Source organism: Xylaria bambusicola (assembly GCF_022495145.1).
Source record: "Xylaria bambusicola strain CBS 139988 unplaced genomic scaffold F5B22scaffold_75, whole genome shotgun sequence".
NCBI classification, from domain to species: Eukaryota; Fungi; Ascomycota; class Sordariomycetes; order Xylariales; family Xylariaceae; genus Xylaria; species Xylaria bambusicola.
Genome location: NW_025953628.1, coordinates 154,472 through 171,715, shown reverse-complemented (window position 1 = coordinate 171,715; position 17,244 = coordinate 154,472). Strand labels below are relative to the sequence as shown.

Genomic DNA, 17,244 nt, shown 5'->3' with positions numbered 1-17,244 from the left:
AAGGTGTCATTATAATATTCTTAGAATAAGCGTAAAAAAGCTTTGGTCTAGCACTTAAGACATAATGGCGGCAGCAGCGATGATCACCAAGATTGCATATTGTAGCGACGATCGCGATTCTATAGGTACTCTCGTTCGCAACATGCCCCTTCATCTGTTTAACCTTGAGCCCCTACTTTTTTCTGCAATAAGAATTGGCGACCCGTCTACTGTTAGGCTGCTACTTAACAGTGGTAGAGTTAATCCCAGCTCAGAAGATGAAAGGGGTCAGCAACCACTTCTATGTGCTGTGAATTATGGGAGGAAAGATGTTGCGAGGCTTCTGCTTAGTAGAAGCGAGATTGCTGTTGATGCTGGAGATCATAATTTTCGAACACCACTATCATGGGCAGTGCAAAAGGCGGATAAAGATCTCGTTACGCTACTATTAGAAACCAGTAAGGTGGATCACAATTCAAAAGACAGAAATAGTTGGACACCACTTGCCTGGGCAGTGAAGTCAAAAAATCCAACTGCCGTAAAGTTACTGCTTGATAGGGACAACGTCGATGCGGGTTCGAAAGACGAAATCGGCCGGGCATCATTATCATGGGCTGCTTAGTCGGGAATATTGGACATTGCAAGGTTACTAGTTGAGGGTGGGATGGTTGATTTGGGCTCAAAAGACAAAGACGAACGGATACCATTGTCATGGGCAGCCCAATCATCATCAGGATCGTTGGGCATCATGAGATTTCTACTTGAGAGCGGGAAGGTTGATGCTGACTCAAAAGACCACAACGGTCGCACACCACTGTCATGGGCAGCTCAATTAGGCCTATTGGATATCGTGGAGTTGCTAATTGAGAGTGGCAAGGTTAACGGGACACTACGTGATAACTCGGTTGGACTCCAGTAACATATGCTATACATTTTAACAAGCGGCTTATTGCAAAATGAGGAACTCGGTTCGGAAGCCTATACTGACTTATCATACGGGTCGTGGCGGTGCGGTCCACCTTATAGCTGCCGGGCCTCCGTTTTGCCATCGGCGTGTTGACCTACTAGGGTACCGACCAGGGTGGTAATGTTGTATATCAATTATTGGTGCCGGGAACCATAATAGCTAATTTATTCTATAAAGTTGTATAAAAGTGTTAGTACTGTAGTTTTATTCCATATATTAAAGCCAAAGTATTTTGTTACCTCCCGCTAGGATATGGCCGTATATATATATATACCTAGCTCATAAACGACGTCCGGTTATAATAGCGTTGGCATAGTCAGTAAACGTGGACCAATGACGGGCAATGCTCCATTTGGTTCGAGATGTCGAATACTAGGGATGAGAGCTTCTCCGCAGCTCTCGCAGACCTTATCGGAGCGGGCGTGGAAGGGGCACTAATTCTTCCTCACCCTGACGGGGGGCTCCTGTCATCCTGACAGGGGTCCGTCATTGAATGCAATCTAGTCGTGATCAAAATCGAAAAGCTGGCCGGCTTACTACTGTCAACACATCGATAGCGCTGTACTCCTCGTTGTTGATAAAGGTGTCGCCCCAGGTACAAAACCACACCCAATCAGCCTCATAGGCCTGAAGCTGTTCAGGAAGGGGTACTGAGCCAACTTCGGCCGCAGCGATCAGCTTCGTGTCGTTGCCCAGGTCAATTAGCGAGTTGTATTGCGCGGACATGGGCTAAAAATCAAGTTAGATCATCCGGTTCGCAGTGTCTCAGTATCGGTCAACAAAGGGGAAGGGGATCACGTACGCCATTGCCTGTCGCGTATACGTCCGTCGACAGTATGTCCGTCACCTCATCTCCGGGATACGACTCAGGCCCAACCGAGTTGCACACCCAGACAAGGTTGTTGATACCGTGGAAGTTGGTCCAGCGGTCATAGACCAGATTCCAAAGCTGCTTGCAGGGCTCAGCACCCTTGGCACCCCACCAGAACCACGCGCCCTCGGCTTCGTGCAAGGGGCGGAACAGCACGGGCACATCGGCGTCCTACAACCGCTTCAGCTGCACGGCGATGGCGTCGATGTCCCTGATGAGAAGCGTGTAGTTGGCGTTCGTGGTGTCGCTCAGGGCGGCCGCGACGTCGAAGTCGGTGGCGACGGTGTAGAAGCCGCTCCACCAGGGCTCCTCGTCCGTGTCGTAGAGGCCCGCGGGCGCATTCCAGTGCCACACCACCGTCACGATGCCGCCCTTCTCGGCGTGGGCGATGGCGTCTTCGACCGCCGTGCTCGTGCTGCCGTGCTCGACGCGCGACGGGCTGTAGTCGATCAGGTCTACACCCAACACCGCCAGCGTCTTGCCCACTTGCTGCGTCACCCAATCCGCCCAGGTGGCATCTTGCTGACCCGAGAGGATATTCTTGCCGTAGATGGAAATGAGGTACTCGTACAGCGCGGTCGCGGTCGCGTTCGCGTTGGGATTGCTCAGCGTGGGGGTTATGTTGTGAGCTGGCCGTGGCGCCGAGGGGGATACGGCGATATAATCAATCAGATAACTATCTGGGCGTGAGCATCTCTCTCAGATGGTGCGCGATAGAATCGGGTCAACGCTTACTATCCCCAATTGCTCACAATGTCGATTGTATTGGCGCCTTCCTCAAGCAATATCTGCCCTCCGGACGCAGTAGTGAAATCAGTCGTCTCGTCGAGAGACATGTCCGTCCTCGCACCCCCGTTGAGGACGACAGTGGTGACTTTGGCGCCGTATATCCCCGCGTAACGGATGCTGAGATCGTAGAGCTGCACGCTGTCATTGTCGATGTTGAATGTGATGGTGTCGGCCGCGTCGTCAAAACCGCCTACGTACCCCGTCCCCGAGTATCCCGCCTGTGCCGTGTCGACCGCGACGCCGGAGAGGACCACATCTTCAACTTCGTATATCTGCGCGTCTTGGCGTCACCCGATGGTATGAGCCTCGGCGTACAGCGCTAAAGCAGCGCTCACTACGACGCTCAATCGAAACATTTTCGCGACAGCGTTCTCAAGGGCCTTGTATCTAGAATATGAAATGCCATCATTTTTAAAGGCAATTACACGTTATTAATGCTCTTTCCAGTCGAGTTGTGGAAGATTCATCTCGGCTGCTAGCTGGTGGAGTGAAGACCTCCGTTACCAAAGTAGTTTACCCTCTTGGCTATAACGAGGCCATGCATGCTCGATGCAAGCCATCTTTCTGCTGGTCTTCCCAGTTTCGCAAATTGCCCGAGCGACCTTATTCGAACGCACACTCTTGAAGAATAGGAGGCTTGGCCGACGCAATCAATTGTGCCGACATGAAAATTCGGCCCCGGCGCATTCAGTCTCCGGGTGCGTGATATGTTTAAAGCGGTAACTCAATTAGGTTGGTGGTAATGGCGGCCTTTCTGTCCAAATAGCAAAATAGCGAGCTCAAGACGGAGAGACCGCGGAGTTCCTGCGCACCAATTTGTATAAACGCGAGCTTCTCTACGTAGAAGATCAACTATGCAATGCCAAGTGTTTAATACATTTGTTCTTCACCTGCCTACCTGGTCCCCGACTCCCCCCACCCTCTCCGTAACCGGAAGACTGCCGTTTCGCTGTCGGCGTTATTGATCCACTAGAGCGCGGTGATGAGAGAAATGGAACAGCCGACTTCACTCTATGCAGGCTTCTTCTGTTCCCGATTGATACCGATTCTACGAAAGCCATGTTATTACCCCCTCCCTTAGGACAACCCTGGCTCGCGCTTGGTCGGTGTAATTGAAGCGGTTGTTCTCACCCCGGGAGCTGTAGTTTATTATTTCTCCTATCTAAATACATGTTGTGAATTTTATCAGTCATTCTCTCGGATGGAAAATGGTGCGTTTTAAGGATCACTTCATAGCTGAGCCCTTATCTCGTATTGCGGCGGACCTCACCGCTCCATCCACCTAAGCGGGACACCTATTGAGGGGAGCAGAACGGGTTCCCAAAGGCACACCTCGTCAGTGACTGCGAAGATATTATGACCCAGACTGCTAAGAAAGTCTAGGTACTTCTCACGGGTAAAGTCATAAATGGATAGTATAAACCTGCTAAGTCTTCGAACCATTGCATTGAAACCCTATGTTTTCGTAGATATGTAGGTGGCTATCCTTTTCTGTTTTTATATCTCGTGCTTTCTTTAGCTTGGCTTAGCTAGCTTTAAGCAGCAAATGACTGATTCAATACCTTTACCGCCGGGGAAATCCCAGGTTTTCCATGCTTGACTCTCATTTGGTTGGCCAAAGAACTTGACCATCGGGGCACGACTTGAACCTTTCGATGATGGGGCCTGCAATACCATCCGTATTCTTGAAGCAAGCTGTATGTTCATTCGCCCACTTTTCGAGCTTGTTCCAGTCTCTGCACATTCTCATCTGGTTGAAGCCCGTTCCCGGTGGTTGTGTCCAAGCATAGCGCGGTGTATCATCCGCGTGGCATATGACATCTTGACGTAACTGATCAAGACAGTGAAGTGCATGACTTGCCGCGATCCGATTTGGAACGCCTGTTTCTGTGTAGTTGACATACCGGAACAGTGTCCTCTGTAATCAATCTTAGTGATTAGCTTCGGAGAGAAAAGGACTAGGAGACTTTCCGCGGGGGTCTGTTCTTACCAGACAGTGAAGATTGTGGTAGGCCTGGAAGAAATAGACACTTTTGTCCTCGTCCCAGGGGTATTGGATAGCCGGAGGGAGACCCTTCTCCTTCACAAAGTCTGACGAGAGTGCAAGCACACCTGGATCACCCCGCATCTTATCCCATAAGACAGCCACTGCTGTCAGATTGTCTGAAGTGTATTCTGTCTCTGGTATAATTCGTATGGGCACATCACGCTTAAGCCCAGCTAGATTACCCATTAGTATATAGTCTTAGTACGATATCATAAAGAGCCTAACCGTAGGTTGAAGGGCAGTCAGCTTCAGTGAGATTACGCTGTTTAACATTTCGAAGGACGATAAACAGATTTGAAGTGACTGAAATCGCGAGCAGCACCGTCAAAACAATCGACGAGCTCCAAGGTGTGAATCGACGACGTTGAGGTCGAATATGGGGAATGTCTAAGCTCGATTCATCATCCGAGCCTCGAGGTAGAGGGTCGTATTCTTTTGTATGCATCGCCATGGCGTAGCAACAATGAAGCAAAGGAGGACGGAGGAAGAGCAGGTCTTCATCTATAGCACCATACAGTGGCTCAAATCCAGAAATATAAATGAAGAGGTGAAGATGGCATATTCTCCCACGGATGTACTAGAGAATTTCCACTATGCGATTACCCTGCTGCGTTTACTGACATGACACATGTGACATGGTGGTTATGATTCTAAGCACCTCGGCGTGGCAGGAACCGCTCGACCCATACCTAGAATTAAATGGGTACAGAACAGATGATCAATTCATACAGAGTAGCTTCAGTGCGGATATCCATGCTGCCTCCGACTATCTGCAATACAGGGATCTCTCACAGTCTTGTTGGAGGTGGATATGCATATGCATCTCCACAAAGGAGCCAAAGAGCAGCCTGGATCATCACGTCCTACCTTACTACCTATATGCACATCTCGGACTAACAGACACGTCTTGGCTGTTATGAGAAACAGGGACCCTCTTAAGGATCCTATAGTATTCAGATAGATTACTAAAGGCTGGCAAGATGGAGGGGTATCTTCGAGCCTCAACAGCGCTATTACGTATTGATTCTCCGTCTTCTTTTCTCCCACTTATAGATGGATGATAAGGACGTTGCGCTTCATTGGCATTGACCATACCGCCATTTACCCCATCATACTGTTACACATGCATCGCATGACCGACCTAGCATGCTGGTCACAAAAAAGCATCGTCATAGTTTAAGGGTCAATGTGCAGTTGTTAAGGCTATGTAAATTTATGGTGTGCAAGAGCTACTAGGTTATTTCTGAACTTCATCGGACTGTAGTTTTTTTTTTTCTTTGCAAATTTCTAGCTATTTGCTACATGATAAGCTACCTAGGACTAACTAGTAACATGAGTCGAGCAAATAACAGAGGCAACTTTCATCCCAAGGTCTTCTATGCAGTATCGATCCATGACTGGTCTACCTCGGCAGGGTATACCACGGCTTCATCTGAATCAACTGTATAGATTGTCAGAGACTTGCTAAGTTAATTCTACTCAATTCTCTTACCTTCACGAGAATCAATCCAAGACTGGTCTACCTCGGCGGGGTATACCACGGCTTCGTCTGAATCAACTGCGTAGATTATTAGAATGGTCTTGAGTGAGTGTGAGTGTATTAGACGATTGTCTTACCTTCACGGGAATCGATCCAAGACTGGTCTACCTCAGCAGGATAGACTACAGCCTCATCGGAATCAACTGTTTAAGCGATTAAGAAGTGTCATTCAAAATGTTCCGCTTGGAAAACATACCTTCACGAGAATCAATCCACGACTGGTCAACCTCAGCGGGATAAACAACCGCTTCGTCTGAGTCTAATAGCTCAACAAGTTAGACGAGTAAATAAACATGAAATTGCCAATCTGCCCACCTTGAACTGCGCGAGGGATTGCAGCAGCGGCGGCTAGCCCGCTCAGGAGGACAATGACCATATACTTCATGGTGTCAGAGATGGTAAAGTGTTGTGGTTACGAAAGCGGCTTTTTCTCAAATGCTTCGATGGATCGATAGTGAAATGATATGGATGGGCTGGTTTCTCGAGTGTCTCCTCTCTTATACGTAAAGAATATACTCTGCATTTGACATAAGAGCCTTCATTCTTGACTATCAGACGTCCTTCGCGTAGACCCCCAAGCAGGTGCATGGAGCTGCTACATCACATCCAAGTCAATCACTCCCTAATGTACCATACAAGAAAAAAAACGGAGCATTTTGCCTCGTGACCTACTCTAACGTGAGTGGTGATGGCCTCCGGCTTCGTGGCCTTCGCGGAAACCTTTAAGGTTATTGGTTCGGTGACCTTCTGCCCACGCCGCCAAACTGCTGAAGTCATTGCAGACGTGTGTACCGTTCCATCCCGTCACCCCACCAAGTACCGGATCAACAGGCTCCAGAGTCGCGTCTGCCGAGCACATAAGCGCCTGCCGGATGTAGTCGAAGCAGTGTCGCATATGAGCGAAGTCTTGCAGGTCAACCTTTGCAGGATCCGCATGTAATGCCGTGTAGAACGCTTGGTGGATCGACCACTGATCATTCAGAGAGAAAGTCGGTCAGTGAGCTACCATCCCCGAGCGCAAATGTTGTGATCTGATTTGACCTACCAGACAATGAAGTTGATGCATGACAGACACGACGTAGACTTGAGAACTGTCTGATAAGATGACTGTGCCTTGGCCCACTGTCGAAGAAACCCTATGTCAATTGAGGGGTCCAAATGCAACGGAGCGCCGAAGGCAAAGTTCTTACAAGGTAATATTGAGTCCCACGCATCCTCGGTGAGAGGGTCCTCTAGTGGATCGGCGCCGAAAGTGCGATTGTAGGTGAATATCGTCCTAAAGGTCGGGTGACTTGGTGCTCCTTCAGGGGTTGGTTCGGAGTTGAGATCGACAGGTGTTTGTGTAGGGATCATTGAGCTCTCGGCTAGAGATTTTACCGCTAGCCCAGCGCAGAAAGAAAACACTAACGTGAGAGGAAATACCAGACGATGGAAGATAGAGCCGAAACGGATTGTCCATCTCTTGGAAGGTGGATTACCAGTCTCATCAGGGACTAGTGAATAGCCCGATGTTTGTTGGTTAGGGAGTCTCATTCTGGTGTAGGAATAGTGGCCGTGTGAGTGTGTATCCAACAAGAAAGTGAATTATTCTCTAAGGGATGCTGATGATTGAAGAAGAAGGAGGTCGGCTGTTGGTGATATTATGATTGAGAAGTGCCTATGCATGAAAAGACACTTGCGGGGAAACCGACGCATGCAGTCAGTCGATACGTTGTGTATCCATCCAAAGACCCGTGCGGTTCGCACGGCACCACTTTATCTGTATGTGATGTGGAAGAGTATCAAGGATCATTCGAGGGACTGGCAGTGGTGTGCGATACTCCTCTGATAGGGCAGCCCAATTTACCATCTGACAACAAGTCGTCTCCTAGTCAAGGTATTCCATATTACCTTGGTGTTGTTAGACTTCCATCCCCCACAGATCTGAATCCGCTGCGCTCATACTCTCCCCTCCTCTCCTCCGAATAAAGCATCTTGAGCAGACTTTTGACCAACAGTTCTAATATGCAGAAATGGCAGGAATGGAAGAAGAAGAATCACCAACATACAGATGAGGCCAGCGAAACGGGCGATCCTCTCTTGAGTGAAAACGTTGAACATCGTATCCCTCATCGGCACCAGCCAAGAGGATGGGCTTCCACCATCTGGGATGGTCGCTATCTCCATGGCACCCTGTTTTTCCTCTATACAGCCGTATTCGTCACAGTGGTGTTCACTATCCCTGAGGGCCTGTGTTCTGTGCGATCGCAGCAGCCACGTCAGTTGTCTTGAGTAATAATGGCACAGAAAACTCATGAAGCTAACATCGTTGCCAACAGTACCTAGTCGATCGGGTCTGCAGTGGGAGCAAAGGAAGTTTCCTACCAATATAGTTGATAATCCTTTCGCCGGTTCTCCACGCGATGAGCTCGATGCAGCATGGCATGAACTCCTCCGAAGTGAGTCGGTCACCATCATCTAACACCTACCTTCCTGAGCAGGGCTAAATCATGGATTTTAGATGACAATATTCGTGTCCCTAAAGACTATCTTGATGAGCGAAATCTGAACTCGGTATATACGAAAGACGGCAGTGAAGGTATTGCGTCGTTGAGTGTTTATCATTCTCTACATTGCTTGGTATGGCATTCAAGACGTGAAACGAAGAGTCGAGAAACTAATTTACGCGCAGAAAAAAGTGAAGAAAATGCTTTTCAAAGAACATTATCATGCTGGCAAATCGGAAGAGGCAATGGCGCGCGAAGAGAAACATGTTGGTATGTACCGCATCTTTTCGATATTTCTGGCATCATGAAGACTGACCGTATCGACTTAGATCATTGTGTTGAATACATCCGGGAGTCTTTGATGTGTCAGCCAGATCTTTCCATGGTCACATTCCGCTGGATTAATAATACGGCTCAGCATGAAGATAAATCGGCTTTCTACCCGACTAATTTCGATTCAGATATGCATACATGCGCGAAATGGCAGCATCTAGATGCGTGGGCTGGCGAGCGAATGTTCAATCTTTTCGAAGTTGACCTCCTACAACGGCCTGAGTAAGCGTCGCCTCGATATAGTTGTAAGAAGTGTTCAAACTCGGGCACTCTTGTTCTAGTGTAACCATATAGGCCAATAATACACCACTGTTCTCCTGTGAAGCCTAGGCATCCATTATCTCCCTATAGAGAAACCCAACACCGCGGTCCACGGCACGTCCTGGTAACGGTATCATCGTGCCGAAAATCGCTCCTCATTATCAGGCACCTCCCTCAGTCTACTATGCAACTCATCCTACCCGTGTCTTGGTTCTGCTCGGTTCTGCTTGGTTGTCTTTCGGGATGAGGCAAGGATTGCCGCGGCGAAGAAGAGGTACAGCACAGGCCTAACCGAAATTGGACTTCATCGATCAATGGCAGAGTTGGGTTAGGGGTGCACAGACGAAGGTGTGTTGAAAAGGAAGGTCTGGGGTGGGATTGTCATGCAACGCAACCGGCGAGCAGGCACCCTACACAACGCACTGCAGGTCCCGACGACCCCGGAGTTGGACCCAAGGTGGTACTCGAATACTACTACAGGTCTCCAGGATGATAATGGTTAGCTCGAAGCGATTTCCCCGCAGAGTAAAGAGGCTACTACAATACTCCGTAGTTTCCGTAGGAAAACTACCGTTAGTCAGTCTTGCTCTTGTTTTGTTCACTTCAGACCCCCTGCCTGCGAAGTAGAGGCATTGGATTTGCCTACCAAAAACCCCTGTGTGTACAACTTTTAGCGTCGAACTAATAATCATCATCCTGGGGACCTGGAGTGTCCGCGCGTACCAGCATTTCAACTTTTCAGACTGCATGGGATGAATCCTTTTATGGTTACGGATAATCCCCCGGCAGTTCCTATCACATACCTGCGCATCATAGACAGGGTTTCATTTCTCTATAGTTACTTTCCGCGGGATTATAGATGTCGCTACCATTACCCACTACTTTGAATTACATACAACGAGGCAGTTACTCAAACTCGTCACTCTTTCGGGAATATAGCAAGGAATAATACGCTACCGGCTCCAGCAGTTTGGACAGGGTTAAATCTGCAATAGGTCCCACACTGGATCTACAGTAATCAGGTGTTCGTAGGTGTAAATCAGCTAGCTGCAACATTTGCATACTGTATACATCTTAAAACACACCTAAATTGGGGCTCGCAAAGTGGAAGGTTATCGCAGGTTATTGGTCACCCCCTTTAGCTTTACGTTTCCTTAACTTCAAAAATCTTCATATAAATAACTTTATATATAAATTATAAAAGTAAATAAGTTAATAAATTGTAAGGGTTATTAAAGTTTAGAAGTGAAGTAAGATAGGTGTAGGAAGGTGTAGATAGTATGGAAAAAACGGTGCTGATAGCGCGTTACAGGCTGTAGCAGCTGCAGGCAGCTGTATACTGCAGATCCAGTGTGGGACCAACTGCAGATTTAACCTCGTCCTTTATTATATGCAAACAAGATAGGTAAGTCCATCAACTGGCTGGGCAGTGAAAACGATCTACACTACAACCATGGCTTCGATTATGCCTGCGGCGCCAGCTTCTGGGCCTGGCCAAATTCCCGAGATTGTTAGCCCAGCACCTGCAAGTAACTCTTTCCACTGCTTTGCTGTTCGCTCTTTGCCTCCGCCGAAGCACATCATGGCAATGTCCAACGTGGCATGCACTATGCCTGCCCCCTTTTCGGGCACAACCATTTCATGAATGAGTAACTTTGAGTAACCGGGCGTCATCGCTTTTACAACCTGTTCGAGAATCTCCAATGATTTATAATCGGACCAATCGTGGAAGATGTGATGGAAAAAGTACGCCCTAGCCCCTTTACGTGATTGTCAGCACCTTGATTTTTTTAGTTTCCCAAGGCTAGAGAATACTGTTACCTTTCACTGGCTGCACTGTGAAGAAGTCATACGGCATCTTTTCGATCTCGCTAGGAAGCTGAGGAGCCAAGTGTAGCACAGTCTCAAGGTCCTGAAGGACTAGACGCCCTACACCAGGGTGAACCCCAAGGAACCGCACCAAGTCATGGCCTTTGCCGCCGCCGACATCGACGAGTAAGGGTACGTCTTGTCTCGCGTCGTGCATCAGCCTACCGGAGACATCATACCATTCCAGCCACTTCTTCCTAGCACCCACTTCCCTTCCCATAAAGGCATTGAAGTCTCTAAACGTGTCCGGCATCGTGCTGATCAGCTCGAAAGTGGTCAAGTCTGTATTGAACGCATACTGTATGAAGCCAGCTCTCGGGTCAGTTGGGCAACGGTACCCGTTGTTTCGAAGGTATTTTGGGCTTTGTTGTGCACCCGTCATCAAAATCTCACCCCTGTCAAGGTGTAAATCGTTAGGAATCTCACGTTCCACGAGAGCCCAGATCAACATACACTTACACCATCCTGTACCCTGCCGCAATTCCCTCCGAAGCCATTGCGTGGGTGACTGGTTTCGCTTCCCATGTTCTCTCGCCCACCTCATCTAATAACCCGACTGGGACTAGCACTCGAAGTAGTCGTACTGGATTGGCGATGCCACTTTAGCTATAGTCCGTTTACAAGGACATCTATTGGCCGTATGGTACTTACTAATGAGCTCTTCCTCTCCGCCAGATAGCGATGCAAGTTCATGGGATGTTATTGGTCCACCCTTCTCGGAGATGTACCGAAACAAGTTCATCTCAACTGCAATTCTTGCGGCGATTGGGGTAAACGGCTGTGTTCATAGTTAATCTTTGTTCATGAGTAGTGAGATGGCACGGGCCCAGGGCGATTTACCGCATAGATCATATCAAGGGCCATCTTCTCTGGCTTCTCCAGATGATGGATAAGACTTTTGCTCAGCGATATTGCCTCATCGCTTGCTTTGGGGTCGCTATCAATACTACCTTTGAGGCCTACTAGCCGATCGATCAAATCATCAATAGCCTTGGAAGCTGGAGATGTCTGTTCAGGCATCTTGACTGAGGGAGTATTAGAGACCAAGGAAGCTAATGGATGACCCTTGGAAAATCTCAATTGTAATAGAGCGTAAAGATTATATGCAGTACCTGTTTGTTGTATCTTCTTGTCACTTGGTTATTACAACTAGGTGATTAATGACACTGGCCGACTAGAGATTGACCATAGTAGTATGCAGTATGTGTAGATACCAACACAAAGTTAACCTGCATTAGCTCAAGCTCCTTCTCCATGGTCTTTTTAAACACATGATTCGTGGTGCATGTGTACTCCATAGGCGCACGGCGCACACTGCTGCGAGTTCGCTCGCCCCTCTCCGAAGTAAGGGTGCGGATCATGTTCCTCGAATGCGACACCAATATTCCAGTTTGCTGCAGGCTTGCTACTGTAGATCCTATTGGGCGTCAGAAGAAACTGTCGGATCAGCACCCTGCTCTCTCAAGATACACGTCAACGGTAAGTCTTCTCAATAAGCCTGCATTCAAGTATCTTTACTCCTCGGGTACTCCGTAGGCAGTCTTAGAAGTGCAAGGATTTAAATGCCAGCGATGTGCAAAAGGACTTATACGGAGTACATGCAATATCTTACAACGTAATATGACAATGTTTCTGAATCTACTGATTAGATAGGGGATTTCAAGTGACAAATCAACTTTGAGACAGATCAACGGCTAGGTTGTTCACATAATATGTACCTGTACCAGCCAGTGCTCTTTCTATTAACTCTTAGTGTCTTGTTGATGATTATCATCTTGGTGGCCTGTATCTCCAGCGCAGATACGTGACAGGCTCCCCAGTACAGGGGTATCCGTTTAACTACCACGAATACTCCAAAGGATTTAGACGTGCGAGCATAGACTAGCGACCAATCAAAATATAAGAGCCCGCAGTTTTAGAGGCTCTGATTGGTTTTTAGCTTTATGCTAGCACTTCAAATCCCATGGAGTAGTCGTGGTAGTTAAAGGGATAGAAGAGTACCTATGTATGTAGGTACTATATGTTCAATAAGGTCTAAGAGCTTAGGTAACCTACTACTACGAGAAAGACTTGGATATTAAGCGAGCTAGGTACTGATTATGTACATATGTTGAAATGACAGAAGTTTTGCAAGGATACTTAGAAAAAGCCCCGCGCCGGCCCCTTTCCGCGGGTCTTCTCCAATGCACTACTAATGCAAGGCATCCAGACACCAACAGTAGGCTGGAGTAGGAGGGTCCCTTGACAGTTCACAACGGTTTTGTCCACTGCCGACCAATCTTTGCGATGCGACTTATCGCTAAAATGATGGTCGATGCAGCGAGAAGGACGCCTGAGAAAAGTATCAGCCCCAGCCAATTATCGCTATCGCCGAGTATAGCGCCAGCAATAGGGTAACTGATAAGAGCGCCAATGCCGACAAATAGCAATGTCATCCCAATCCGTGTACCGATCTTACTTGGGTCGTCAGATAGCCTGACGATACTAGCCACGGGAAGTCCTAAAAAGGTGCCCGATGAGATACCGAAGAACACAGCTACAACTATGATGCCGGCAGAGGTGTGAACCGCCAGAAGAGAAAAGGCGAGAATGGTTGCTACAAGGGCCATTGCGGTTTGCATGTTAATAGACCCTGTCATATCTGCAAAGTAGCCGAGGACCACCCTGCCTGCCAGAGACCCGGCGTTGATGATGATCAAGAGGTTGTCCGAGACGTTGGTTGTGACATTCGCGCGCGCAAGGGCATACAGCTGGAAGTATGTCGTAACGACGTAGAGGCCCATGAAGCCAAACACAAGACCGAGATTTAACAGCATATACGGTAGATCAGTGAATGCGGTCCAATCGATTACGCTCCGTGATGCTGTAGGCTTCGTCTTGGACTTCATAGGGATGATGAAGAGAGACGTGCCCAGGACAACAAAGGCGATCACTCGAGTCGCCCACCCGAAGCCGATGCCGGCCAAAGTGTAGGTGAATATTGCTGGGTATATAATGCCGCCTGTGATGATGCACATGAGTCACTCGTTCACCTTGGCGACGGAAAAACAGTACGAGATAGTTACCCTTACCGATAGCACTTCCTACTGAAGCAATACTAATTGCAAGGCCCAGGCGCGCGTCAAAGTATTGGGCAACGACGGCGGGCGCCGGCAGGAAGACACAACCGGCGCCCAAGCCGAACAAGACACTTTGGGTCAGCAAGACCTGGTAGAACTGGCTTGTAACACTCAGCAGAAACATGCTGACCACTAGGAGGGCCGTGCCCACCCATAGTAGGGACCGAAAGTAGCCAAGGTCGAACAGGGGCCCCACGATGAGAGACGTGACAAAGAACAGGGCACTCTGCGTAGACCCAATCCAGCTGATGGTGAATGCAGATTGAGACCTTAGTCCCTCTAGTTCGTAGTAGGTTTGGAACACCCCAAACGAGTTCAACATACCCCTGCACAAGAAACATCAACATCTGGCACCAAGAGAGGTCGCCTAGGCTGGGGTTAAAAGCGGCACTAACCATGTGTTGAGGTAGACACAGAATGCGCCAACTACTTGAAGCCAGGCAAACCAGCCGCCTTCATGGGGCACGGCGCCAGGGTCCGGCACGTCATCATGGGCTGAAGGAATGCTGACAACGTTCCATGTAGGAGCGTCACTCTTTTCATCGCTAGCCATTGATGCGGTTGACGTTGGGCAAAAGGTGCTGTAGTGTTTGGCGGGAAAGTGAATTATCGTAGTAGGTAGAAGGCAGCCCTTTATCAAAAGGCAAAAGGCAAAAGGCCAAAGATTCGGTTGAGCCGTTGGGGTGGGGGGGCTGGACCTGAACTGATGTGAGAAATAGGGGGTGTTATGGTGCGGGGGCGACAAACTGCATTTGACACATGCATGTTGGCCCTTGGAGCTGGCTTCGGTAAGAACAAGGCTCCGGAGGGATTTCAATGCTCACTTTACATGCCTGTCAATACCTTGAGGTCTTTTGTACGATAAGAGATGGTCATGTCGTTCCGTTGAATTTCTTTGCCGTATAGTCAATTCTGGATTTTGTTTTTCTTTTCTTGAAGGGACTGTTGAGTGCAACTGTGAAAGTTTGCTTACGATCGATATGACTTCGGTTACTTCTCTACTCGACACTATCCAGTCTCTAAGCCTCAAGCTTGAACAAGAGGATGATGTAAAAGTTCGCAATGAAGCGGTTCAGCTATCGAGGCAACTTACTGCCATGCTATCGCGGCCCGAAGACGTGGCCGCGGAGATGATATTCACAGTTCGTATACCTTATTATTCGCTATCGCTATAAGAAACTGATTAGAGTTGCTAGCCATTTATACCGATCGCTGTCAAAATCGCGATTGAGATGAATGTCATTGAACACATCGTCAAAGCTACCGGTCCTATTACTTCGGACGAGTTGGCCAAGCTAACCAACGCCGAAGAACTTCTCATCAGTAAGCTGAATCTCTCAGTATCTTGATGTTTTCCAACCTTCTATGACTGACAATCGCTTAGGCCGCGTACTTCGTGTCATCGCGTCGGTTGGCCTTGTGGCGAATGTGGGTGATAGGACCTGGCAAGCAACGCCAGTAACGAAGGCAATGGCTTTTGAAGGTGTATCTGCAGGGTACAGAATGATGTCAGTAGTCAGGCTTATACAACTAAGACTGCTCTATCATTTGGCCAGCTGACTCTGAATATTCTAGTGAGGAAATGGTCATGGGCGCCGCAGTTAAGGCTCCCAAATATCTGAGAGAAACTGGATACCGCTGCCCGACCAATCCAAGTGACGGGTTCATGCAATACGCGTTCCAGACGAAGCTCTCTTCATTCGAACTCTTCCATTCAATCCCATGGGTTATGGAAAACTTCAACAAGTTCATGGGAAGCTCTATGGGTGCCAGGCAGATTTGGACAGACTGGTATCCCATGCAAGAGCAGCTAATAGATGGTTTCGATCCCGAAACGCCTCTTCTTGTTGACATTGGAGGCGGTTGGGGTCACGATATACTTGCCTTTCATACGAAGTATCCCAACAAAGGTAAATTGATTTTACAAGACCTACCGGATGTTGTTAAGGACAAGGTTAGTATAATGGACTTCCTTGCATCCCCTTTCGACCATGACCACTAACTCCAAATCTCTCTATGAAGCAAGAATTCCCTGATGGAGTCGAAGCGATGGGCTATGATTTCTTCACCGAGCAGCCAGTTAAAGGTAGGTGAGATCCTATGCTATCAAATACGTTCGTAAACCTAATTACTCCTAAAGGCGCCCGAGCGTATTTCTACCATCATATTTTACATGATTGGTCGGACTACAAATGCGAGGAGATCTTACAGCAAGTGAAGAATGCAATGAAGCCCGGCTACTCCAAGCTCTACATCCATGAAATGATAGTCCCAGATGCGCAAGCGTCTGCCTATGTAGCTATGCTTGACATGACAATGATGTGTTTCAACGCTGGGATGGAAAGGACTACGCGGCAGTGGGAAGAGCTTCTGGCAAGGGTCGGTCTCGAAGTTGTCAAGGTGTGGACAGCACCAGAGGATGGTGCTGGCGGCATTGTAGAGGCGATGGTCAAGGAATGAGACCCTAGAAGGCATGGGAGTGCGCCGAGTCGCTTTATTCCCATCGCAACCATTTCCTAACGCAACTACATAATACTCGCTGTAAAATAAGTATCACATCATGATATTAGTAGATACCGGCGAGCTGGTTCCAATTGACTGTCTAATACTTCGGACATGCTAGAATCAGCATCAGCCTACCAGCTCATGATAGGACCAATGCTCAAAACGAGTCCCTTGATGTAACCCATAAGTTGGGTACTAGAAAATCCTTCGCCACGTGCAGCACGCACAGAAAATCATGCTGAATATGTCCGAGCCTTACCATTCCTGAGATTTATAGCAGTCTTCACCGTGCCCTCCGTGATATGGATAGAAGCTTCCTCTTCTGGACATCGTATCATACGAACTGAGTCTGAACTGAGGTACTGAAGGATTTGTAGAAACGGGATATGGTGTTGACAGACATCAACAGCGCGGCCTTGAACAGGCGATGGCAGGACTATTTCGGACAGACTCGGACTATGCCCCTACAACTACCTAC

At 48.3% G+C, this 17,244-nt stretch overlaps 9 protein-coding genes across 9 annotated transcripts; 3 read left to right on the top strand and 6 right to left on the bottom strand.

Annotated features, from left to right (window-relative positions):
- Positions 1 to 64: 64 nt before the first annotated feature.
- Positions 65 to 1,242, top strand: F5B22DRAFT_661658 (ankyrin repeat-containing protein; the record flags this gene model as incomplete). The annotated part of the gene is made up of 2 exons (XM_047980375.1): positions 65 to 554; positions 666 to 1,242. 2 exons carry the CDS (start codon positions 65 to 67, stop codon positions 896 to 898), a joined length of 723 nt encoding a protein of 240 aa, XP_047825589.1. The 3' UTR covers positions 899 to 1,242.
- Positions 1,243 to 1,456: 214 nt separating this feature from the next.
- Positions 1,457 to 3,166, bottom strand: F5B22DRAFT_640005 (carbohydrate-binding module family 35; the record flags this gene model as incomplete). Its single annotated transcript, XM_047977799.1, has 5 exons — positions 1,457 to 1,675; positions 1,749 to 1,943; positions 2,010 to 2,493; positions 2,553 to 2,886; positions 3,124 to 3,166. 5 exons carry the CDS (start codon positions 3,164 to 3,166, stop codon positions 1,457 to 1,459), a joined length of 1,275 nt encoding a protein of 424 aa, XP_047825588.1.
- A 963-nt stretch (positions 3,167 to 4,129) lies between these two features.
- F5B22DRAFT_529386 (uncharacterized protein) lies at positions 4,130 to 5,196 on the bottom strand. The gene is made up of 3 exons (XM_047972720.1): positions 4,879 to 5,196; positions 4,574 to 4,826; positions 4,130 to 4,522 (listed from the first exon to the last, which is right to left on the bottom strand). Exons 1-3 carry the CDS (start codon positions 5,102 to 5,104, stop codon positions 4,210 to 4,212), a joined length of 792 nt encoding a protein of 263 aa, XP_047825587.1. The 5' UTR covers positions 5,105 to 5,196; the 3' UTR covers positions 4,130 to 4,209.
- Positions 5,197 to 5,707: 511 nt separating this feature from the next.
- F5B22DRAFT_529148 (uncharacterized protein) lies at positions 5,708 to 6,722 on the bottom strand. The gene is made up of 5 exons (XM_047972717.1): positions 6,509 to 6,722; positions 6,390 to 6,452; positions 6,271 to 6,336; positions 6,146 to 6,211; positions 5,708 to 6,094 (listed from the first exon to the last, which is right to left on the bottom strand). Exons 1-5 carry the CDS (start codon positions 6,576 to 6,578, stop codon positions 6,030 to 6,032), a joined length of 330 nt encoding a protein of 109 aa, XP_047825586.1. The 5' UTR covers positions 6,579 to 6,722; the 3' UTR covers positions 5,708 to 6,029.
- On the bottom strand, positions 6,716 to 7,928 carry F5B22DRAFT_529266 (uncharacterized protein). Its single transcript, XM_047972719.1, has 3 exons — positions 7,384 to 7,928; positions 7,239 to 7,315; positions 6,716 to 7,163 (listed from the first exon to the last, which is right to left on the bottom strand). Exons 1-3 carry the CDS (start codon positions 7,724 to 7,726, stop codon positions 6,867 to 6,869), a joined length of 717 nt encoding a protein of 238 aa, XP_047825585.1. The 5' UTR covers positions 7,727 to 7,928; the 3' UTR covers positions 6,716 to 6,866.
- Positions 7,929 to 7,962: 34 nt separating this feature from the next.
- F5B22DRAFT_529182 (uncharacterized protein) lies at positions 7,963 to 9,461 on the top strand. The gene is made up of 5 exons (XM_047972718.1): positions 7,963 to 8,450; positions 8,512 to 8,631; positions 8,694 to 8,812; positions 8,865 to 8,949; positions 9,009 to 9,461. Exons 1-5 carry the CDS (start codon positions 8,198 to 8,200, stop codon positions 9,236 to 9,238), a joined length of 807 nt encoding a protein of 268 aa, XP_047825584.1. The 5' UTR covers positions 7,963 to 8,197; the 3' UTR covers positions 9,239 to 9,461.
- Positions 9,462 to 10,442: 981 nt separating this feature from the next.
- F5B22DRAFT_628264 (putative O-methyltransferase) lies at positions 10,443 to 12,430 on the bottom strand. The gene is made up of 5 exons (XM_047976405.1): positions 11,983 to 12,430; positions 11,794 to 11,920; positions 11,602 to 11,725; positions 11,095 to 11,537; positions 10,443 to 11,033 (listed from the first exon to the last, which is right to left on the bottom strand). Exons 1-5 carry the CDS (start codon positions 12,160 to 12,162, stop codon positions 10,714 to 10,716), a joined length of 1,194 nt encoding a protein of 397 aa, XP_047825583.1. The 5' UTR covers positions 12,163 to 12,430; the 3' UTR covers positions 10,443 to 10,713.
- Positions 12,431 to 12,865: 435 nt separating this feature from the next.
- On the bottom strand, positions 12,866 to 15,006 carry F5B22DRAFT_628258 (major facilitator superfamily domain-containing protein). The gene is made up of 3 exons (XM_047976404.1): positions 14,657 to 15,006; positions 14,214 to 14,587; positions 12,866 to 14,143 (listed from the first exon to the last, which is right to left on the bottom strand). Exons 1-3 carry the CDS (start codon positions 14,812 to 14,814, stop codon positions 13,392 to 13,394), a joined length of 1,284 nt encoding a protein of 427 aa, XP_047825582.1. The 5' UTR covers positions 14,815 to 15,006; the 3' UTR covers positions 12,866 to 13,391.
- A 235-nt stretch (positions 15,007 to 15,241) lies between these two features.
- Positions 15,242 to 17,108, top strand: F5B22DRAFT_661645 (sterigmatocystin 8-O-methyltransferase; the record flags this gene model as incomplete). Its single annotated transcript, XM_047980374.1, has 6 exons — positions 15,242 to 15,403; positions 15,458 to 15,584; positions 15,646 to 15,769; positions 15,837 to 16,215; positions 16,284 to 16,347; positions 16,402 to 17,108. 6 exons carry the CDS (start codon positions 15,242 to 15,244, stop codon positions 16,719 to 16,721), a joined length of 1,176 nt encoding a protein of 391 aa, XP_047825581.1. The 3' UTR covers positions 16,722 to 17,108.
- Between the last annotated feature and the right edge of the window lie 136 nt (positions 17,109 to 17,244).